At 40.6% G+C, this 22,088-nt stretch overlaps 2 protein-coding genes across 3 annotated transcripts in view; one reads left to right on the top strand and one right to left on the bottom strand.

The window, feature by feature from the left end:
* ZNF292 (zinc finger protein 292) overlaps positions 1-8,553 on the top strand; it is a 46,106-nt gene extending 37,553 nt beyond the window's left edge. For both annotated transcript variants that reach the window (XM_065056496.1, XM_065056497.1), the window contains one exon: positions 944-8,553. In XM_065056496.1, the coding sequence (XP_064912568.1) occupies positions 944-8,122 (7,179 nt within the window). In that variant the 3' untranslated portion in view covers positions 8,123-8,553. The remainder of the gene's footprint in view (positions 1-943) is intronic.
* Positions 8,554-13,228: 4,675 nt separating this feature from the next.
* GJB7 (gap junction protein beta 7) lies at positions 13,229-19,684 on the bottom strand. The gene is given in 3 exon segments (XM_065056511.1): positions 13,229-14,890; positions 14,892-15,581; positions 19,627-19,684. Coding segments are annotated over 2 exon segments (795 nt in total). The 5' UTR covers positions 15,555-15,581; positions 19,627-19,684; the 3' UTR covers positions 13,229-14,758.
* Positions 19,685-22,088: the final 2,404 nt, after the last annotated feature.

The following is a 22,088-nucleotide window of genomic DNA, read 5'->3' on the forward strand; positions in this document are numbered from 1 at the left end:
CTCATTTGGCAGTATTCTAGTATGGCTAATCACGGACTTCTAATCTTAAAGATTATGTTTTCCAAAGGTCTGAACTAAATTGGAGTTAGAGAGGGGGAGGAAAATAACTTTCACAGAGACTGGTGATATTAAGAGCTCTGCACTAACCCATACTGATTTTTCTGTACTGAGCTGTGGATCATTGAATAGATGACAGAAATTGGACACCATGTGCATAGCAGACTTGTGCATTCATAAATTTGCTGGACTTTATCCTCATGTGTACCACAGCCTCTGTGCATTCTTGGCAGCATAAAGGGGCTATAAAGTGGACATAAATGTAATTTATGTTGCCTGAGGGTATAAATGAGAATAGACCACATGACCTTTGGAACACTTCAGTGATGGAACATTTAACTATGCTTGCTGCTTTCAGTTGAGGTCAGTTGACTTTGAAGTGGCATACTCTTTAAAAACAAAAACAGATATTTATACATTTAGTGATTTCCCAATTATAGATTTTTTTTGAAGATCACATGCTTCTCTTACTGTAGCACTTCATACCATTTGAATTCTACCTAGTGCTAACTTAATGCTCCGTAGAAGCTCACCTCAAATAACTGTGACACAACTGGCAGACTTTATTTCATGGAAAGTGCTCAGTACTGCTCTAATATAAGCATAACATCTCTAACATAAAGTCCTGAAGTCCTCAAACTAGGCAGAGCATACAATTAGTGTTTTAGTTTTATGTACACTTCCATGGTTTTTTAGTAGCATGAAGACAAATCATGAAACTTAAGGAATGGCATCTTAAAGACTGTGTTTCTTAGAGTAGAAAGTATTATTATAAACTCCAGGTGCATTTTTTCTGACACTTAGAGTTGAATAGTGATAAATTTTTCTATATTTGTAAATGAAAGATATGATAAGCTGACTTACTAAAATCAGTCTTGCTTTACAGATTGATGGTGCTGGGCTTGCAACCTGCATTGAACTGTGTGTGAAAGCATTGCGCTTGGAAGCCAGTGAAAATGCAGATGTCAAGATATCTATTTGCAAGACCATCTCCTGCTTGCTTCCAGACGATTTGGAGGTTAAACGTGCTTGTCAGCTGAGTGAATTTCTTCTTGAACCCACTGTGGATGCATATTATGCTGTTGAAATCCTTTACAATCAGCCTGACCAGAAGTATGATGAAGAGAATCTTCCAATACCAAATTCTTTGCGCTGTGAGCTTTTACTTGTACTGAAAACTCAGTGGCCTTTTGATCCAGAATTCTGGGACTGGAAAACTCTCAAGCGTCAGTGTCTGGCATTGATGGGAGAGGAGGCATCCATCGTGTCATCAATAGATGAACTAAACGATAGTGAAGTTTATGAAAAGGTTGAGGATTGCCAGGAAGAGACTAAAGAAACTTCTGTGAATGGGCTTGCTGGCACGTTTGATGAAGCTACAAGCCTTCTTAAGGGTATCAGAGATGAAAAGCAGAAGAAAAGAGAAATTAAAAAACTCAGAGAGAGGGGGTTCATATCAGCTAGATTTAGGAACTGGCAAGCTTATATGCAATATTGTGTGTTATGTGACAAAGAGTTCCTAGGTCATAGAATAGTTAGGCATGCACAAAAACATTATAAGGATGGAATTTACAGTTGCCCTATTTGTGCACAGAATTTTAATTCTAAAGAAAACTTTGTTCCCCATGTAACTTTGCATGTTAAAAAATCGAGCAAAGAGAGATTGGCTGCTATGAAACCGCTGAGAAGACTGGGAAGACCTCCTAAAATAGCAACTACCAACGAAAATCAAAAAACTAATTCTGTAGCCAAACAGGAGCAGCGACCCATTAAGAAGAACAGTCTCTATTCAACAGACTTCATTGTGTTTAATGATAATGATGGTTCAGATGATGAAAATGATGACAAAGATAAACCTTATATACCAGAGATAGTGCCAGTTCAAAAGCCACTACCTGTTAATGAATTCACCTGCCCTGTAACATTTTGTAAAAAAGGCTTTAAATATTTTAAAAACCTAATAGCACATGTAAAGGGGCATAAAGATAACGAAGAAGCTAAACGTTTTCTTGAAATGCAAAGCAAAAAAGTGATTTGCCAGTACTGTAGACGACATTTCGTAAGTGTTACTCACCTGAATGATCATTTACAAATGCACTGTGGCAGCAAGCCTTATATCTGCATACAGATGAAATGTAAGGCTGGTTTTAACAGTTACGCTGAGCTGCTGACACACAGGAAAGAGCATCAAGTCTTCAGAGCAAAGTGCATGTTTCCTAAATGTGGCAGAGTGTTTTCTGAAGCGTATTTACTCTATGATCACGAAGCACAACACTATAATACCTATACCTGCAAATTCACAGGCTGTGGAAAGGTATACCGTTCTCAGAACGAACTGGAAAAGCATGTTGAGGATCACAGCAAGCAGCCTGAAAATGTGCAACAGCCTGAAAACCAGCCTGATCAGCCTGATCTCAGTCAGCCTTCTAAAGCTAATGAAAATACCAATGGAGTTGCTGTTAAAGAGGAATTGACACCTCCACCAGCTGACAAGGAAGGTAGTTTTACTGAAGGAGAAAATGTCATTTGGAGTCAAATCAAAGCAGAACCAGTAGGGAATGAAAGTGTAAGTGTACTGCAGCAAAGTGATTCCTTGCCTAATGCTGGCTCAGAGCAGTGTCCTGTGGGTTCAGTGAAGACAGAAGTGGCAATTCCAGCAAGCAACATTAAGATGTCTGCTGTTAACCAGAAGATCCGAGAGAACTTTGTAAAAAGAGGTAAATTGGCTGCTACTGCCAGTAAAGTAGATACCACTAATCCTGGAGCCCAGCAGTTGTGCTCATCAGTGGTCTCCTGTCTTCCAGTTTTTGAAGAGAGAAAGGAAGAAGACTGTCTCAGTCCAACTCAGAATATTCAAAATATTTCTGTGACCTCAGATACACTAAAACCAGAAGCCCTTGAATCAAAAAGCTTAGAAAGACAAGTGACCATTGTAAGTCCATTCAGTATGCAGAACCAGGCAGGGTATCGAAACAGTGTACCGATTTCCAAACTTGAAATTGAAGACAGTGTTAAGGCTGCGGCTAATCTATATAACCTGCCTTTGAAAACTTTAGAAAGTATTACATTTATTCCGTCACAGCCTAACATAAATAGCTCTTTAGTTCCAGCTGTGTCACCAGCAGCCCCGATTCAGAAATTCAGTTGCCAGGTTGAGGGCTGTACTCGAACGTACAACTCATCCCAGAGCATTGGCAAACATATGAAGGCAGCACACCCTGACCAATATGCTGCTTTTAAAATGCAACGTAAAAATAAGAAACCACGAAAATCCAGCAATCTGCAGAATGTGCCGACCGATGGGAAAATTGTGTATCTTTTGCCATCGCAAGTGGGCAATCCCAGTGGTGCTGCTTTTACTGCACAGAACAAACCTAATTTGAATCCCACCTGTTCCAGTCAAGTGCAACGTGTCTCAAGTACACTTTTCCCAACTCATCTAGAAAATTTGGGCAATCCTATGTTGCCTGTAGTGGAAAGTGTCATAAATCCTAGTTTGTCTACTCGTATTAAAAGTGAGCCTGAGAGTGTTTTATGTTCACAAATGGAAAATCTATCTGGTGCAACCTTACCTTCCCAGTTGGATGATCTGGCAAAAAGAGTTATGCCTCTGAATGTTGATGGTAGTTCGGATCCTTTTCTTCCTTTGCCTGCAGAAAACGGTCCAATGTCTCTCTTTCCTTCATCAGCAGAGAATCCTCCAAATTCAGTCTTCTCACAAGTGGAAAATAATACAAATAACTTTTCGTCACAACTAGAAGGAAACACTAGTTCTGCCTTCCCGAAGGAGGAAACTGTTGATCAAATATTTCCCTCACAATTGAGCAATGATAATAACTTCAATGGAACTAGTTCTCAACATCTAGCTTCAGAAAAGGTGAAAAAGGATGGTGGCCAGGGCCTAAATGGGAAAGAAAGAAAGCCAAAACATAACAAGCGAGCAAAGTGGCCAGCAATAATTAGGGATGGCAAATTCATCTGTAGTAGGTGTTTCAGGGTTTTCACTAATCCTAGATCACTTGGTGGTCACTTATCTAAGAGGTCTTACTGCAAACCTCTTGAAGGATCAGAAATTTCTCCAGAAGCTCTGCAGGCTAATGGACAGTCTTTGCTTGCCAGCATGATTCTTTCCTCAAATTCACTAAACTTGCAGCAACACCAGGAGTCTGCCTTCAATCCAGAGACGTGTTTTAAAGATCCATCGTTCCTCCAGTTACTTGCAGCTGAAAATCGTTCCACAGCCTTACTGCAGACTATGTTTCCACGGGCCAGCGTGACTAACTTTAATACCAGTGGGAATGAGGAAGGAAATCAGATTATAAAACAAGCCTTGGAAACTGCAGGCATCCCGAGTACCTTTGATAACACAGAAGTACTTCCACATGTAGTTACAACAAGTTGTGTCACTGGTACGACTCAGATAAATGCAGCTGTTCTCTCCAACTCCACTGCGCCCCCTCTGCTGCAGGCGGTCTGTAACCCCAGTACCTTGCTAACAGACCAAAACAGGACCCTCAATGCCAAAATTCCTCCGATAAACGAATGCAAGAGTTTGCCTGGTTTTGCAACAGAGAACTTAATGCTAAAGACTATTGAAAATGGCTTATGTTCTAGCTCATTTTCTAATACCGTTGCAGCAGCACAAAACTTTGCAGGCAGCAGTTCACGCATTTCAGTTATAAGTAGTCCCAAGAATTCAGGATCAAGCAACTTGAATAAGAAGGGAACCAGTGCTTCAAAGAGGAAGCGAAAAGCAACTACACCCTTGCCTGCACCCAGTGCATCACAGAAAGTAGTAGTAAGTAATGCAACAACAATGGGACTTCTAACCAAAAGCACTGATGGAAATGTGCAGATACAGGGAGAAGGTTTTCAATCCAACTTGCTGACAAATTGTGGCTCTCAAGTGGTGGTGGAAAATCTCACGCAGAAACTCAGTAATGTTGACAATCAGTTATTCGTGGCCAGTGTCAAACAGAACTTCAAAACGAATCTTGAGGCTTGTACAACGTTACCCCCTTTAACAGTAAAAACTGAGAATGGGGATTCCCAAATGATGGCTGTAAATTCTTGTATACAAGCAAATTCGGAGGAGCATATTTCAGAAGACAATGTTATACAGAATTTTGAAAAAACTCTGGAAATAATTAAAACTGCTATGAACACTCAGATACTTGAGGTGAAAACTGAAGTTCAGGATACCATTGCTGCTTCTGGACAGGACTCGCAAGTAAATAATGCACAGGCTTCTTCAGGAAATTCTGCACATTGTGTAAAACTACCCACTCCTACACAATTTGCTGTGCACACAGGGAGTGTCGCTGCAGCAAAGAATAACTCTGCTCAGTCTGAGACATCTCAAAAGGATGATACTCAAATGCTGGAAATCTTGGAACGCTTGCAAAATCTGAAACTAGAAAACGATTCCCCCATTCCGATCTCTGAGACCGTTTCCCAGTGTCCTCCAGCAGATTCGCTAGCACCAGCAGTTCCTGTTGTATCAACTGAGAATAAACCCCTCATCCAGTTATCTTCAGAGGCAAGTAACATTCAGTTCAGTGATAAAGTTAATAAGCCTTTTGTATGTCAGGATCCAGGCTGCAATTATAGTGCTATGACAAAAGACGCGTTATTTAAACACTATGGCAAGGTTCATCAGTACACGGCAGAAATGATACTAGAAATCAAGAAACATCAACTGAAGTACGCCCCGTTCAAATGTGTTGTAGCTACCTGTCCAAAAACATTCACAAGAAACTCTAATCTCCGAGCACACTGTCAGCTTGTACATCATTTTACAACAGAGGAGATGGTGAAATTAAAAATTAAAAGGCCTTATGGCAGAAGATCTCAAAATGAAACTGTGAACACAGCTCCACGACCTGTTGAAATAAAAACTTTGCAGACACTAATAATTGAAAACAAAACTGCAGCTCCATTGATCAAAGAAGCTCCGATAAAAGAAGTTGTGGAGCCTGTAAAAGTCTTGGAAAACCTTCTACCAGAAAATAATATTTCTGAAAGACTGGAAAAAGCACCCCAAGTGGTTTGTGTTCCACCGGAGCACCATAGTGCCGCCTCTTTTGGTACTACACAGGCACAACCCAAAGTACGCAAGGTTAGGAGGTACAAGAAGGAAATAGAGGAGAGAAAACGTAAGAAGCCCGTCACAAAATCTCTAGAGCAGTTCCCCACAAGTTACAGCCCTTATAGACCGTACCGGTGCGTCCATCAGGGCTGCTTCGCCGCTTTTACGATACAACAAAACCTAATCCTTCATTACCAAGCTGTGCACAAATCAGACCTCCCTGCCTTCTCTGCTGAAGTGGAGGAGGAGAATGAGCCGGGCAAAGAGGAGCGCGATGAGGGGGAAACCAAACCCGCTGCCAGAGAGTTCAGGTGTGAGGTGAGTGACTGCTCTCGCATCTTCCAGGAAGTTACCAGTTTGATACAACATTATATGAAGCTTCATGACATGACTCCAGAGCAAATTGGAAACATGAAACCCGCTCCAGAGGCAGGAAGGTTTTCTTGTGATCAGTCTCAATGCAAGTCTTCGTTTACAGCATATCTTAACTACATTGTACATCTTGAGGCAGATCACGGTATTAAGATAAGGCCAAACAAAGTAGAAGATGATGGTTTATTCAAGTGTGACTGTGAAGGCTGTGACCGTATTTATGCTACGAGGTCTAACCTCTTGAGGCATATTTTTAACAAACATAATGACAAGCATAAAGATCATCTAATAAGACCCAGGAGACTGACACCAGGTCAGGAAAACATTTCAAGCAAAGCAAATCAGGAGAAACCGCTGAAGTCCAAACAGAGAGGACTAAAAAGCAGATCAGGAAAAGAAGGCAACAGACTAACAGTGAAAACAAAACAAAAGAAAAATGTGAACTTGGAAAACAAAAATTCAAAAGCAATTCAAGTTCAAGAAAATAAGGATTATTCACTGAAACGTGGCAAGCATGTTTATTCAATAAAGGCCAGAAATGATGCTTTATCGGAATGTACAAGCAGGTTTATAACTCAGTATCCATGTATGATAAAGGGATGTTCGTCCGTAGTTACAAGTGAAAGTAACATAATAAGACATTATAAATGTCATAAGTTGTCCAAAGCATTTACTTCCCAACACAGAAATCTTCTTATTGTATCTAAAAAGCACTCTGTCCCACAAGTAAATGAAACCTCTTGTGAGCAAGAGGAGACTGATAAAAAAAGTGATGTGAAAGAGCCTGAACCGAGCTTGATAGTGAGCAATAATGATTCAAGCACATCTACGTTACCACAAAAGGAAACTGAAAAAGGTGAGAAGGATGAAGTGGATGAACTGACAGAACTATTCATTACCAAACTGATTAACGAGGATTGTTCAAGTGCTGAAAATCAAGCAAAAATCCCTTCCACTGTAAATACTGACTTGCAGGAGACTAACTCCTGCCCCTCGGAAAAGCAGAAATCAAACAACTTAAAAAGAGCAAACAAAGAAAAAAATGTATCTCAGAATAAGAGGAGGAGAACTGAAAAACCTGAGGAAGTGCTGCCTGTTGACATGAGTAGTGTGCACAAGGAGGAAGAGACTGCTGTCGCCATTCAGACGGCTGAAGAGCAACCTGCAGCTTTCGACTGGAGCTCGTTTAAGCCGATGGGTTTTGAAGTGTCGTTCCTCAAGTTCCTTGAAGAGTCTGCTGTAAAGCAGAAGAAAAACACTGAACGAGACTACCATAGCAGCGGAACCAAAAGAGGATCCCATTCGAACTCCCGAAAATCCAACGAGAAGACCTCCATAGCAAGTAATAATGTCACTTGGTCGTGTTCCGAAACTGAAACCCTTGTGCCGTTTGCCAACCCATCACAGCTTCCATGTGGTGATAACGTAAAGATAGTTTTAGACAAGACTTTTAAAGACTGTGCTGAGCGTGTGTTGAAGCAACTTCAGGAAATGAAACCTGTTGTCAGTTTGACAAAGTTCGAAGGACGCTGGGAGGATAATCCAGAGGTTACAGCTGCAAAAGTAATTGTTATTGGTACTGAGCAAGGCGAGTCAAAATACTGAAAACCTAATGTGTTTAACCATGACCCGTAATGAAATTTATTTTGACTAGGAAGCCATCAAGCATGCTAGTAACTGTGGAGCTCTCTTATTTTGAAGTGATTTAATCTAGCAGAAGACATGACATGAGTCATGGAAATTTGTTATTTGTTTTTATCCCTATGGGACTTGAAGAACAGAATACTTGCTTCAGTTGTAAATACTTGATCAAAACCTCAACTTTCTATCAGATTGTCCTTTCCATGAACTAAATCTTTGTGAGTTGTCTGTGATTGGTATCTTTCACCAGGTCACTGCTCATGTATAACAGTACTCTTTTATTTGTAGATACATCTTTTTTTGTATATATTTATTATTGTAAATCATTTGCTGCCACCAGCAGTCTGTAAGTCTAAACTATTAAATGACACATTTATATTTGGAATTTTAATTTGTAACTAAGTGAGCAAGTTTTTAAAACTGTCCTCTAATCATTTTAACTTATGAACTTTTGAACTAAAACTAGCTAAGTCTGCCATATCCAGTTTATTTTGCATAAAGCATTTATTTACAGGAGAGGAGCTGGATAAGATCACATTTCATAAGTTAAGCATACTGACACACTCTCATTTTTGTAAATTTTGACATCCAGTATCTATGGATGATATTCATATGTAGTTAACTCATAAATATAATAGTTTTCTTATAGCTACATTTTTCATTGCTTTTAATTGGATACAAAACATTTATTATTCCGTAATAAAAATGGAAATGTGAATAAAAATAGTTTGCTACATTGGAGATTTAAAACAATATTTGGTATTAAAGAATCCGTTGTGAATGTGATAGAAAATTAGTAGTGTGGAGCAGTGTATATATTTGAGGTGGTGATTTGTGAAGTAGCCCAGTATTGCCTTAAATAAAATCACATTTCATTTCTTGTTTTATACATGTGATCTTATAAAGGTTATTTTTGTTTCTGTAACTTAGATTGGTGTATAGTTTAATTTTTGTTAAAAAAAATACCAAACCAAAACAAAAAATCTTCAGAAACCGTTTTTGTAAATAGTGGGTTTATAAAACAGATGGTTTATTTTGATAATACCAGTTTGGTATCTATCTATAAAATACGTGAGTCCTTATGCCATACCGTTAAAAACTGAATAAACAAGGCACTTTCTGAAAGGGAAGTGAGATTGTGATCTTAGAGCCAAACTCGGTGGTTGTGCTCTGCTGAGGGCACAGGCTCCCTCCGCGCTGCTCTGCCTCTCGCTGACTCCACCTGGCAGCACTCGCCACCTCTCTCATTTCCCACCCCTGAACAAGCCTCGGAAGCCGTGCCGCTCGTCGCACCCAGGACTGGAGCCGTTTTTCTGTATGCTGCTAACTGAAACGACAGGTATCCTGCTTGCTGAGTAACCGAAAGCGTGAATGCACTGCTGGGGGCTGTCAGTACCCAGCAATCTTCAGTGTTGGTTTTCACGTGTCATTACACTTAAGTTGGATGGGACAAGCCAGCTGGATTGTGTGGTACCAAAAATTTGTTCTTGGATTATTCTCACTACTGGATGTGACCTACCTTCAGTAATATAAAATAGTCTTTATCTTGGGAGAGATTGGCTTGATTTTTTTTCCTCCTATAAACTTGTCTTGCCATGTAAAGCTTTGCATTAAATGCTACACTTGATTGCTCTTAAGCTATTCACCTGGAATCTGTGACAGTTTACTTGAATATCAACGCACAGGGCACATTTCTACAACCAAATGAAATAACTTGTTGTGAGAGTGAGGATTATGTATGGAAAAGTGGAAAGGCAACAGCATTTCAGCTTGGGCGTAGCCCTCAGTTTGCTACCTGGTGCTAAATTGTGTACCTTCTCAAAAAGCCCGTGCTTCCATTAGAATGGAGCCCAGTTGCTCCTCTTGCTTTCCATCCCTCCCCAGTGACTAAACTGATAATTCTGCTGACTTAGTAAATCAAAGGTGTATCCTGAGAATGTTAAAACCAAAACAAATCCGTGCACATTAACTTTAGGAGAGGCCACTATCATGGTTAGAAGCATGTGTGATGATGCCATGTTCTACCTACCAGTGGCTACGTGGTCTCTTTGGATGGAGTTACTGTTGAATGCCAGTTGTGGTGATTGTAGAGGGATCTGCTGCAGGGGAAAAGAGGGCAGAGAACCTCCTCTGGAGAGGATCCACAAAGCTCGCCCAAAATCTCTTGTTTTCAGATGTACCTAACTGTTGACAGACCTCACAACTGTTAATTTTAAGAATCATTTTGTGTTGTGTAAGTTGAATATTTTCATCATTGACATTCCCAATGATAGATACTGTGTCATTTGCAGTTTTTAGACTGAGAATGGTGTACAACTACTTAGCTACACAGTACTATACTAGACTGTAGAATGTCATTAAAAAAACAACAAAAACCAAAAATATCAACGTCATAAATACCCCGAAAATAATTTCTGGTTTGCATCTGAGTGTAGGGTCTGAATTTCTGAGAATGAATTTTTTTTTACATTGTCGAATTCTTATCCAAATGAATTCAATTAAAGTGGGTGCTGTACCAATACAGTCAGTGCCTTCCATGGCACACTCCTTTTTAGGTGGGTACTGACAGCCTGTCCAACAGATAAGCTGGTATGGTATTTGTTTTCCTTTTTGTTTTTTTTAAAAAAAAAAAAAAAAAAAAAAAAAAAAAGTATTTTAAAGCGGAGGCCCAAAGGCAGGGTCTGATTTAAGATGTCATGGACTGCAGAGGGCACTGTGGTTTGGTAAAGCCACTGACAAAAGTTCCTGAGGAAATAAATCGGGTATTTGCATTTAGATACTTTCAGTGATGTACCCGCAAGTGCTGCCGGCTCCAGCCCCGCCATGCGGTCCCTGTCTTGTCCCTTCTCCTTCCCCTTGTGTGTCTTCCAGACGTGTCACCCATTAACTGTGGTGCACTTGAGCAAAGACACATTCTTTTAAGCCACTTGCCACCATCAGGAATGTGCTGACTAAAAAGCAATTGCTGCTCGTGGGGAAACAACTAAATCAAGGAGTCCAGATGCAGAGTACAGACTGCTTTGTGATTGAGAGATATCTTTAAACCAGCCATCAGTCTCCTATGGTTAACTATGTTTATAAAGAACGCTTATATTGTCTGAGCTCTAATTCAGTGTAAATAAGAGTAGTGGGTTTATCCTCATGTGTTTTGAGGTGCTTGTTCTCAGCAGGATGGGGAGACTTGTTGGTCCTAGAGCATTCTGCTGGGATGTCCTGTCTACAGCTCTTGGATAGCGAGGCAGCCGTGCTTGTCAAATTGACACTGAAAACAGGTGCTTCAGGTGAAGTAAAGCAGGTATTTGTATTCTTGCAAGTAGTTTCTGTGCCAAAGAACTGGTTGGTTGGGGCTCCCACCAGCGCAGACAGGTTCACGGTGCCCACAGGGCTAGCGGAGCTGCTGCCCTGCCCTGCTTGCCCCTGGCTGGAGCCCTGCTGTGGAGAAGGGCTGGGAAACAGGGCCAGAGGTAGCTCAGATGGGAGTAGAGGGAAGAAACTATCAGCAAATAGGGAATTTTTTTTCTGTGACTTTTTTTCAGATCTCATCTGTCACAAGGCAGGGAGATTACTTGGGTCTTAAAGAACAGGATGATCTATGTAAGAGGCTTTTAATGTTGAGATGTTTGGAAATATGAGGCAAATATTTTTCTATGAATGTGCACGGAGTGGTCATGTTTGTACGTACGGGCTCGTATCAGCTTCCTACCAATCGCTATGTGCTTGAGAAAACTGTACTTTTTCACTTTAAAAAGAAAAAAACACCAACATAGCACTTGAATTATTTTTGTAATTTTGTCTGTTCAACTTAAAAGTTGAATACACAAAAAAGCCCTCAAACCTTTAGTTAAGGGACTGAGCCTACAAACTCATCTGAACAAAAAGCATAAGAGCAAATATTGTAGATGAGTGAAACTTAAACTGGACACAAAGCAGGATAAAGGCAGGGCAAGGGCTGTAAAAGACCAAATGCTGGCCAAGAGCGATGGTTCAGAAAGTAGATGAGTTTGTTTATTTTCTCTCGGGTTAAGTAAAATCAGACAGAGCTGTCCTGTGTGATGCTGGTTTCCATTGGCTCTGTCACACCAGTTTTGCAGGACATGATGTAATAGCCTCTTGGTGGTTTGCTATGAGTGAGTCAGGGCTTACATAGAGTGGGTCCATAATAATTTTTCATACTGTTTCTCATACAAGGTACTGGCTTTGTCAAAACTGAAGACATGAAACCTGTTCCTTTTGGAATTTCTTTGTCATTTCATGGCTGTTAAAGATAGAATTAGAAATAAAGCCATGAATATACATTCCAAAGAATTAAAGTTTTTGGTTCACAGGGAAGTTTTTGGTCTAAGCAGGAAGCTCTGACCAGTCGCAGAGCTATAGGGGATGCTCTAACACCCTTCAAGCCCTGACTTAACATAGTTTTTTATTAGAGAGCAGCTAATGCACAAATTTAATCAGAAACCTGTGTTGGCCAAACTGTGTTTGCTTCTCTGTTCTCTCTCAAATAAACCTTGCTTTTTAAAAAAAAATAAAAATAAATACTTTTTTGTTGGTGTGCTGTCTTAAAATCCATCCTCAATAATTCAAAAACAGTTATTTTGGAAGCAGTTTCATTATTTTGATAGTGTTGTCCTTGTTGTAAAAAATGATGCATTAATATACAAAAGGGCCAAGATAATTTTGGGTTTTATTCTCGGTTACTCAGAGTGTGGCAGTCACAGTTGCACAGGGCCGATGGGCGATAGTTTTGCTTCGTGCACTCCTGGGTGGGTTTTGTCCCGTAGCTGCAAAAGAGTTTCTAACTGCGTTTCTGTTGCGAGCCACATTCTGTGTGCGTAGAGATATAACAGAAAATATTCTGAACTGTGCGTAGCACATTGGCTTGATAGACACACTGATTCTGCGTAACTCGGCATGTAAAACTTTACCTGGCCATGACCTGGCAAGCAAATATCTGAGAGACTGCTATCGCTGTTAAGTTCAACAGCAAATGTATTTTCACCTTTTACAGGAGCAGGTATGTTTTAGAAAAACAAATAAGCAAAAAAAAAAAAACAAAACTGGAAAACCACAGTCAAAAGCACATGGTTTATTCTGTACCTGCTACCCCCATACTTAAAAAAGCAATACTTTGTAACCAAAGCTAGGGGGCTTGGGGGTGGAAAAATAGTTAATGTGCCTTTCCTACCATTTCCTTCTCCTTATCCTGGCACAAGCAATGAAATAGCTTCAACATTCAAGGAGCAGTAATAGTTAACATGCTTTTGCTACTGTTTCTTCCTCTTCATGGTGACATGAACAATAAAATCCTTTCAACGTTCAGGCAGCTCCACTTATTGCAGGTGGTGTGTTTCCCTGAAGGGTGTGTTTTGATCAGGCTCAGTATTGATGTATGTCTGAAGGTCTTTCATCCCAGCAATGTAAAGAGAACACTACCCTGAAATAAGTCTTTTTAGACAATTCCCATCGTCTCAGAGAAGTCTAGATTCAAAAGAAAATACGTTTTAGCTAATTTTTGTCCATTTCTTGCTAGCCCAAGCCCCACACATAACAAAGAGCAGAGATGCAACGTGTCTAAGAGATACCCTGAAATCTGAGGGACGGGGATGGGTGATTCTTTTTTACTTTGTTTCTCCTGGAGGCTTTTTGTATTTTTATATTTCATGTGGTATTCCATGGCAGGGAAATCTGCTGAAGGAGTCGCAGTATTTTCAGCCTTAATAAAGGGACCAGATTCTGGGCTACTGAATACTAGCACTACTGGCTAATGTTTTGCCCTGTTGTGCAGTCTACATTACTGGGATCCGAGGGAATTGGGAATGATCTTTTCCCTTAAATACCACAACCATGGAACAGGAGAAAATTCTAATGACTCAGGTGCTGCTCAGTGCAGGTGACCAGGAGTTAACTCTGGTATACAAGTTTGAGCAAGCACCTTCTCTCACAGGCTGTGTTCTCTCAAAACTGTGAAGGGCTCAAATGCCTCCAGGAGAGATGCCCTGCAAATAGATAAATAACTAGGTCTGTCTTTATCACCCTGGGCTTAACTAGATGTGTCTATCTCTTATTTTTTCTTTTTTTGAGATGTTTTACGATAAGCTGTTGGAATGTGCTGGTGACCATCAAGCTGTTTTCAGTACACCACAGCCAGTCTGCCAGTGCTTGCCAATCGCTATTTCAACAGCTATCACATCCACCCACCAGACAAAATCTGTACGGCCCCTTCCTGATCAGCATCTCAATCAGTCCCAGGTTCTTCCAACTCTGCATATAAAAAAACGCTTTTTGATTGTACCAAATCAAATCTGTGTAATATTCAAAATACATCTGTTTGAGCAATTGTTTCAATGTGATTTAGCAAAAGCATCAGTGTTTATATGAAACCTTCATAGAATTTTCAGGCTTCTACACCTCTTGTTTCACCATTAAAAGATCTAGATTATTTTATGTATGACATATGTAATGGAACCGAATTTATGTGCTCAAGTAAGGAGGAACTAACAGAGAAAAAGTATTTCCAACATAATTGTCCTTTCAGTTCTGTAAAGCACTGATTGGAAGAGCAATTAATCAAATACAGCTTGTGTAATGGTCTCTAGCCTTCTTTCAAGTCAACAGAGAACCTTTTTTCACATTCAGTTTGTATACTCGGAGGCACAGGCGAGAAGCTGTTGTGGAACCGTCCTGCAGCTGCTGGTCTGTTGTGACCCATGAGTTCTGATTTGTGGCAATCGCTTTCTGAGCCTTGACATCTCTTGATATACCTCTTCAGATAACATTTTGTGGAGTATTTAAAAATGAGATAACTCAATTCACTTAGATTCAGTACAATGCACAGGCATGAAGTTGCCACCAGGAAATAGAGGAAAATCATCTTCTCTGTGGGTTTGGAAATATAGCAGTCTACAGTGTTGGAACATGGTCTTATGTCACATTTCACAAGACGTGGTACTTTGAATCCATTGTACAGTTTATAAAACAGGACAAGAAAAACTATTTCAAATCCTGTTTTTAAAACAAGGCTGATAAGGTACGTGCACAGCAATCCACCATCTATCTCTCCTGGACTTTTGTAAAGTCTCCGGTTGTGATGTTTCTCTCTGTTCTCTCGGTAAGCAACATGAAAAACCACCAAGAGCGAAGGTGTGGAGACCATGATTAATTGCAAAGCCCAAAGTCTGATGTGGGAGACAGGGAAAAAATGGTCAAAGCAGACATTTTCACAACCAGGTTGCTTGATATTGCATTCAAATTCATCGTGTTCATATTTCCAGATGTTTTCTGCTGCCACAACATAAACCAGTAGGCGGAGTATAAACACAACTGCTACCCAAATTCTTCCAATCCCTGTTGAATATTTATTCACTCCACTCAGAAGATCACACAGGAATCCCCAGCTCATTTTTCTTCTCAAGGAAAGAAGGAAATGCTGTATCAAAGAAGCAGAAGATCAGAGAGATGCTTCCTCTTGGGTGAAGAAAAATGAGACGCTCATTCAAGGTGAAATATAACCAGTAGCTGAAGCAATTTAAAATTATTAAGCATATTAAGCTTATTAAAATTATAAAGCATTTAAAAAACAATAACAAACTGCTCTTTGTTCTGATAATTTGTACATTCTGAGGCTATTACACAAAATTTATTTGCTGTTAAAACAGACTTTGTCAATTAGGCTGAAGGCTAATAGTTCTGTTAAACTGTACTTTGCAAGTACATGTGCCTGTTCTTCCCAAGGGTCTCCGGAGCACCAGGCAGAGCTGGCAAGTTCAGGCTACCGCTCCATCTCTGAGGTACGCTCTGCTTGGCCCTGTCAGTTATGCAAACACATAGGACACTCAAATTAGATTTCACTTCCAAATTTATGTATAGGAGCTACGAGTCCCATAATAAGTTGAATACCAAAATGCAAATTGTTTTCTTTTTTTTCTGTGGTCTAATTTCTCAGTAAACTAGTGCAATATTTTAAATCCTGTCCTGCACAAAAATCAGTAGGAATCAACACTGCTAGAAATCAGGCCATGGAGATACTTAAATACAGATGGCAACTATGTCATAGCTTTCCTGCTGCACGATGGCTTCCAGCTCCTCCTGTTTGTTGCCCATACCGCGTGCATTAGTGTACATGCACTTCAAGTGGGCTGCTGATTTCACTCTTAATTCGGGCTTTCCATCCTTAGGCACTTAGTGCCATGATCTAGTAAATGGACTAGAGTTGGACCAAGGGTTGGACTTGATGATCTCTGAGGTCTTTTCCAACCCAGTCGATTCTGTGATTCTGTGAGATGGAGAAATTTACCTTGAGGTCTCTTTTCCCAAAGCTGAGCCCCTACATCCTTACCTGAGCAGCAAGAGGGATTAGAAAAGAACAACTTTATATCTCTGTTTGCCAGTCCCACATTGAGGAGAAGTGTGTGAAGGGGAAAAGAAAGTCCTGCCTAAAGAAAACAGGGATCAAGGATTTGACTAGAATCTTCATCAGAGCCCAAGCAATGGGCAAATTCTAGTCAGCCAGCAGGTTGGATAGGTGAAATTCCTGCAACGCTATTTTATCAGACAGCAACGCATTCTGGTACCTAGATGTCTGGTGGTGAGGCAGCAGAGATTTCACAGAATGAAAGACGGTTTCTGGTCTAAGTGCTCTGTGATGAGAAACTGAAATTCATCACAGGACTGCAGGGCAGATCTTGTGGCCAGTGGTTCTTCTGCAGCCAGAAGTCTGCAGAGCTTTGGTTTTATTTTCCCACTTGCAGCCTTCACTTGATGTTGAGAAATGGTTGTACAAGACAACCTACAGCTGCAAGGCCAGGCGGCTGCAGAGCCTGTTTTGTGGTATTGTTTGGGTAGTACCCAGCACAGCTCCTCTGTTCAAAGGAGCTGCAAATGTGCCTTTAAAGGGTTATGTTTGCTTTAGGCACCACTGTTGCTATAGAAGACTGTGGATGTTAACTGATGCTTTTGTATGCTTTGAAAATACAATTAATTCACTGAAGCATTGCAAAGAACATATGGAATGGAAAAAATAAATGGACTTCAAAGATAAGGAGTTACTTAACAGCCGAACAAGAGAAAATTGACTTCATGGGACGGCACAGGCACAGACTGATGAGACGGTAAGTTAGCCGAGGCTACAGAAGACAAAGACGTTATATGGGCCGTATGAAATTCAGAGTATGGTGAGCATTCAGACCACACCAAAAAAAAGATAAATTTTCAAGTAAGAGCAGTAGAAAAAGATGACAGTGGTATGAGGTTTTGTAACACTTCTAGAAGTGGCAATACTTGTGGAAGCAGATGCCAAGAGCAGTGTCAGGGCATGATGCTTTAGCAAAATTCTGACTGACATAAGGACAAGAGAGGAAAAAATGTGATGCAAATCCTTATAGCAAAAGAAAGAATCCAATCTTAGCATTTGGATGAGGTTCGTTTTGTGCAGAATGATGAATCAAAGGGAGTGAGGAAGGGAAGCTGGCTAAAGAAATTGAGTAGCTTGTGGAAAATGCAGATGACATCAATTTGCATCAAGGTACCATCCAGCATAGAGGCTGACAATGAAATGACCCAAAGGTTTAAAAAAGCAACAAAAGGGTCAAAGGGGGATCTATTTGGCACCGTGGACATAAAGACCACAAAGAGACTTAGCATCTCTTGGAAATTACAAAGGAGGCTTTACAGAGTCTTAAACAGTAAAAGAAAGATTATTTGCTCCAAATGCTCAAGAAAAAGTTGAATGGAGCAAGAAGTGAAGAGCAGGGATTTGAGGTTAAATTTACTTCACACCCCTACTCAACACACATAAACACACGCACACCCCAACTTGGACAAAAGCTGATAATTAGAGATACATTGATTTGTTGTACTCATTTCTAGCTGAAGTAGTAGGATGAGCATCAAAATAAGTGTCTGGGCTTCTTCTACTACCAGCCGGGAAAGGGAGCAGGTCATCTCTCTTCCTCATTGCATACGTTGTTTATTCCCTAAATGTGACTTAAACATGCCCCCCCATCAACACGCACACACTTTTTCCTGCTCACTAGAGACACAAGTGACCAGAAGAGCCTCCACCCCCGCATTTCCCTCAGATGGATCAGTGACTTGGTTCCTCTCCTTCAGGCTGCACACGTGCTCTGCTGAACAAACAGCAACCTGAACGCGCCATTAACTTCTGAGTGTACTGAATGTCATTTATTGAGTAAAGTGTTTGAATAGCGCTGTTGTTGTTGAGTATATTCATCAAATAATCATTTCTGTCGTTCAGTGAGGTATACAGAAGGGTGGTTGATGTGCATTGAGTAATGCGTCTGTTGAAAAGCATAGTGCTCAGAGAATTTCACCTAGATTTCAATCAGCTCTGCTAATTTAATTACTTCAAAAGCAGAAAAGGTATCTTTGCACAGAGGAAAATGGGGGAGGTGGGGGGAAGGTAAGAAAATGCAAGAACAAACTGACTAAGCAGAGAGGAATTGGGGAAAGCATCCAAAATGTTAGGGGCACAAAGAGGGCAGGCAGCTTGAAGAGCAGGCAAATTACAGGAAGAAGATGCAGTATTATGGGAGAGAGAGAATGGCGAGAAATAACAGAAAGAACATGAGCCTGGGAACAGTGGATCTATGAATTCTGTACAAGCAAGCTGAATTATCTTCACAGGCTGAGAGATGGAAAACCACTTTAGTTTTCTGATATAAACATTGCTAATGGGAGTATTTTGCGGCACCTACAACTTACCCTTTTTTTTTTTTTAATAGGAAGAAAGAGAACCATAAATAGCAGCAAAAATGATAAAGCAGAGAGCAGAAGTAGAAAATCACAGAGGAGAATATAGGATCATAAAAAAGCAGAGCTGGTAACAATCTTGATGGTTCATCCTCTCAATTTTTTTTACAATTTAATCAAAACATCATCATAGCACTTTTCAAAAAAAACACCAAGGATCATCCCAGTGTTATGATGAAAAGAAAAAAGCATTGGCACAATGGTTTCCATAAATAACTGTACAAATAGTGAGTCTTAACTTCAGATGTTCATTTAGTAACTGCACTTCCCACTTATTTTCTTTCTTTGCTGACCGAAGGAAGTGCACATCCATTTGATGGTGGCTGAGTCTTTGTTCTTGTTTCATGGACTACCCACTGCTCCTTTACTGACTAGCAGAGGTGTAAGGTCCACAGGCTGAGAAACACTGATTTGCTTTGTTCTCTGACCCTAGAAGGCTTAATTGTGCCTATACTGTTCCTGAAAGTTCAGTCAGCTCTTAAACTGATTGGAAGATCCACTAGCCACCTCCACCCCACTCCATTGGGGTGCACCTATTCCAGTGCTCCACCACAGAAGAAAAGGAAGCAGGAAACCTCCTGGGAACACCAAGGTGGAGTAAAATGCCATTGTAAGTCACCCTACCAAGCTGCACGTGCACCAGATGTTCAAACTGCTGCACATCTGCGGTAGGAGCTGAAAAGCTATTGCAACAAGTCACTAACCTTGCAAGGCCTTTGTTTCTTGTTCAACAGCAAGAGTGCCAACAGAGGGTGATTTCCAGGTCCTTATGGAAGAGCCAACATGAGAACACAGAGAGGTCATAAAAATTAACTTTGCTCTGTTCAGACAAACTACCTCTTATTAGAAAATAAGTAAAGTTGTAACATTAACATAGTGTTGATACTCATTGCTGTTTAAGGCCCTTCAGAAACAAGCCAGGTACGTCTTGACAGCCCATGAGCAAACACAGCCCTCCAAAGGTTTCCCACCTATTTTATCCTTCAGACACTCCCAGTGGAAGTGGAGGCCTCTGAATGGCAGATGTTAATGTACTGGCAGCAGCTTGTTCTTCTCTCTCACGTCAACAAAAAGTAATTTACAGACATTTTAGACTGAACTTCATTGGAGTAAGTTCTTCATTAAGGTGTAATAAGAAACAGAGACCTCTCCTCAAAATATCAACAGTCTGGACAGAGAAAACATGCTGAGGAGGAGATGTCCACCAGAGAGGTGATGTGGTTTATCCAGCATCACTCAGCACGTCAGAGGCAGAGCGAAGAAAAGAGCCATGGTCTCTCGTAGCCCCATCCCTTGCTTTCATCTTCCTTAGCTTACTGATTCTAATCTCTCACTGTCTCATGCCTATTATTAACATCTATTAATAATTTCTCAGAGCAAAAAATGAGCCCTTTAACACACTGGGAAACAAACCTTTGGGTACAGTGATGCTAAAAGTAGAATTCCACAAACAACTAAATAGTGCTTGAAATACATATGTGGTACTTAAAAACACCAGCCTAGGTATGTATTGGGCAATCAGCTATAGGTAGGAAAATAAAAGATTAGATGGAAGACCGCTCAGCTGGTCATTTAGCACTAGACTGGAGCTGGCTGGTTTGGCTTTTACACCTGACTTGTGCATAGGCTTCTGCAGCGGCTTGGGACAAATCTTCCTTTCTGGGCTTCAGGACCTTCACTGCCACACATTCACTTCTCTGAAAATAGAACTTCTAAACTACATCTTCAGTAGGCTTCACAAGCTTAAGCAAGCTTGGCATTCTTTTTTTATAGCCAGTGGTGGCAAAATTCCATCTTGTTTCGTATTTAGGGAAACCGCAAACACCACTTAATAACACAGCAGCTGCCAAGTGTGATGATTTGCCAGCTGCTAATTGCTGTGGTCTCTCCTCCACAGCAATAAATGGGTTTTGAGAGTTCACTGTTTTCTTTGTTAGTTTGGTAAACTGTGTAATTACAAAAAATTAAACTCAGAAGTAGCCAAAATGACTTTATTTTTTTCTGAAGTTGTGATGTCTATATTTTGCCTACACAACTACTACTGCATTTCACAGCACCTTTGTACCAACCAGATAACCCACCTCCCCCACACTCTCCCGATATGTAAAGAAGAACTCCTTCTGCAGCAAACGATCTTCAACATTAGTATTACTGCTCCGTTCAGGCTACTGTTGTAACACTTTAGTCAACTCGTAAAAAAAATGAATTTACAAAGTCAAAAGATTTTCACTTGAACAAATAATCGTCAATGGCCACATGACAGTTTGTCACTCCTTAGTAGTTACAAAGTACTGCAATAGTCTAATGTAAAGAGGGTTATGTCTGTGGTCTATGCTGGCTGACAGGATACTTTCACAAGCCTGTTTGACATTAGAAAAACAATTCATTCAGTAAAACTGTATTTTATAACAAGAAACTCTAGCTTACCTGGGTCTCAGTGAATGACTACAGCTGGACCGCAGCGTTCTAGTGGCATTAACAATCCACGATTCATTTCCGAGAAAGAGGGTTACTGCTTTAAGCCTTGAAAATGGAAACTGCTCGTCTCCTAGGTAATATAAGCTAAACGAGTGAAACCTGATCATCTCTCCTAGCGTGTTGTTCAAATCAGAGCCATAATGTGTCTTGTGTCATCAGAAAGCTACCAGGAAACTACAGCATGTGTTTAAAGTTGCAGGCTTTATCTGCATCTTTTGAGTGCCCATCAGCATCGGCTCTACACCCTTTGTGCTTTCCCACCAGTGACGGCACAACCTGAAGACACTCATGCTGGGGCACCCAAAGCAGTGGGCCACCACCAGTGATCCTCTCTGAGACACGTGTGGCCTGTGTGCTCGCAAGCCAAGAAGTTACTTGGCCACATCAGTCTTGCCCAGAAGACTCCCTACACAGAGTCTGCCCTTCCTATGGCATCCCGATGGGAATGATCTGGATGATCCAGCCAGCTCCCCATTTCAGATGCTGCTTCAGTACTGGCTTTTGTCTCATACAACTTGTGCTCTCTCTTCAATATCAACTTTACCACAATATCAAAATAGCAAAAAAGGTCTTCATGAAATTGTTCTTCACTCTTAGCACCACTTCATAGTATGGTTTCTATGTTTTTTTCATAAGAACTTTGTCCATGTGAAAAACTTGAAACCACTGTATGGAATTATGGTAACCT

Source organism: Columba livia, chromosome 3, assembly GCF_036013475.1.
Source record: "Columba livia isolate bColLiv1 breed racing homer chromosome 3, bColLiv1.pat.W.v2, whole genome shotgun sequence".
In the NCBI taxonomy this organism is placed as follows: domain Eukaryota; kingdom Metazoa; phylum Chordata; class Aves; order Columbiformes; family Columbidae; genus Columba; species Columba livia.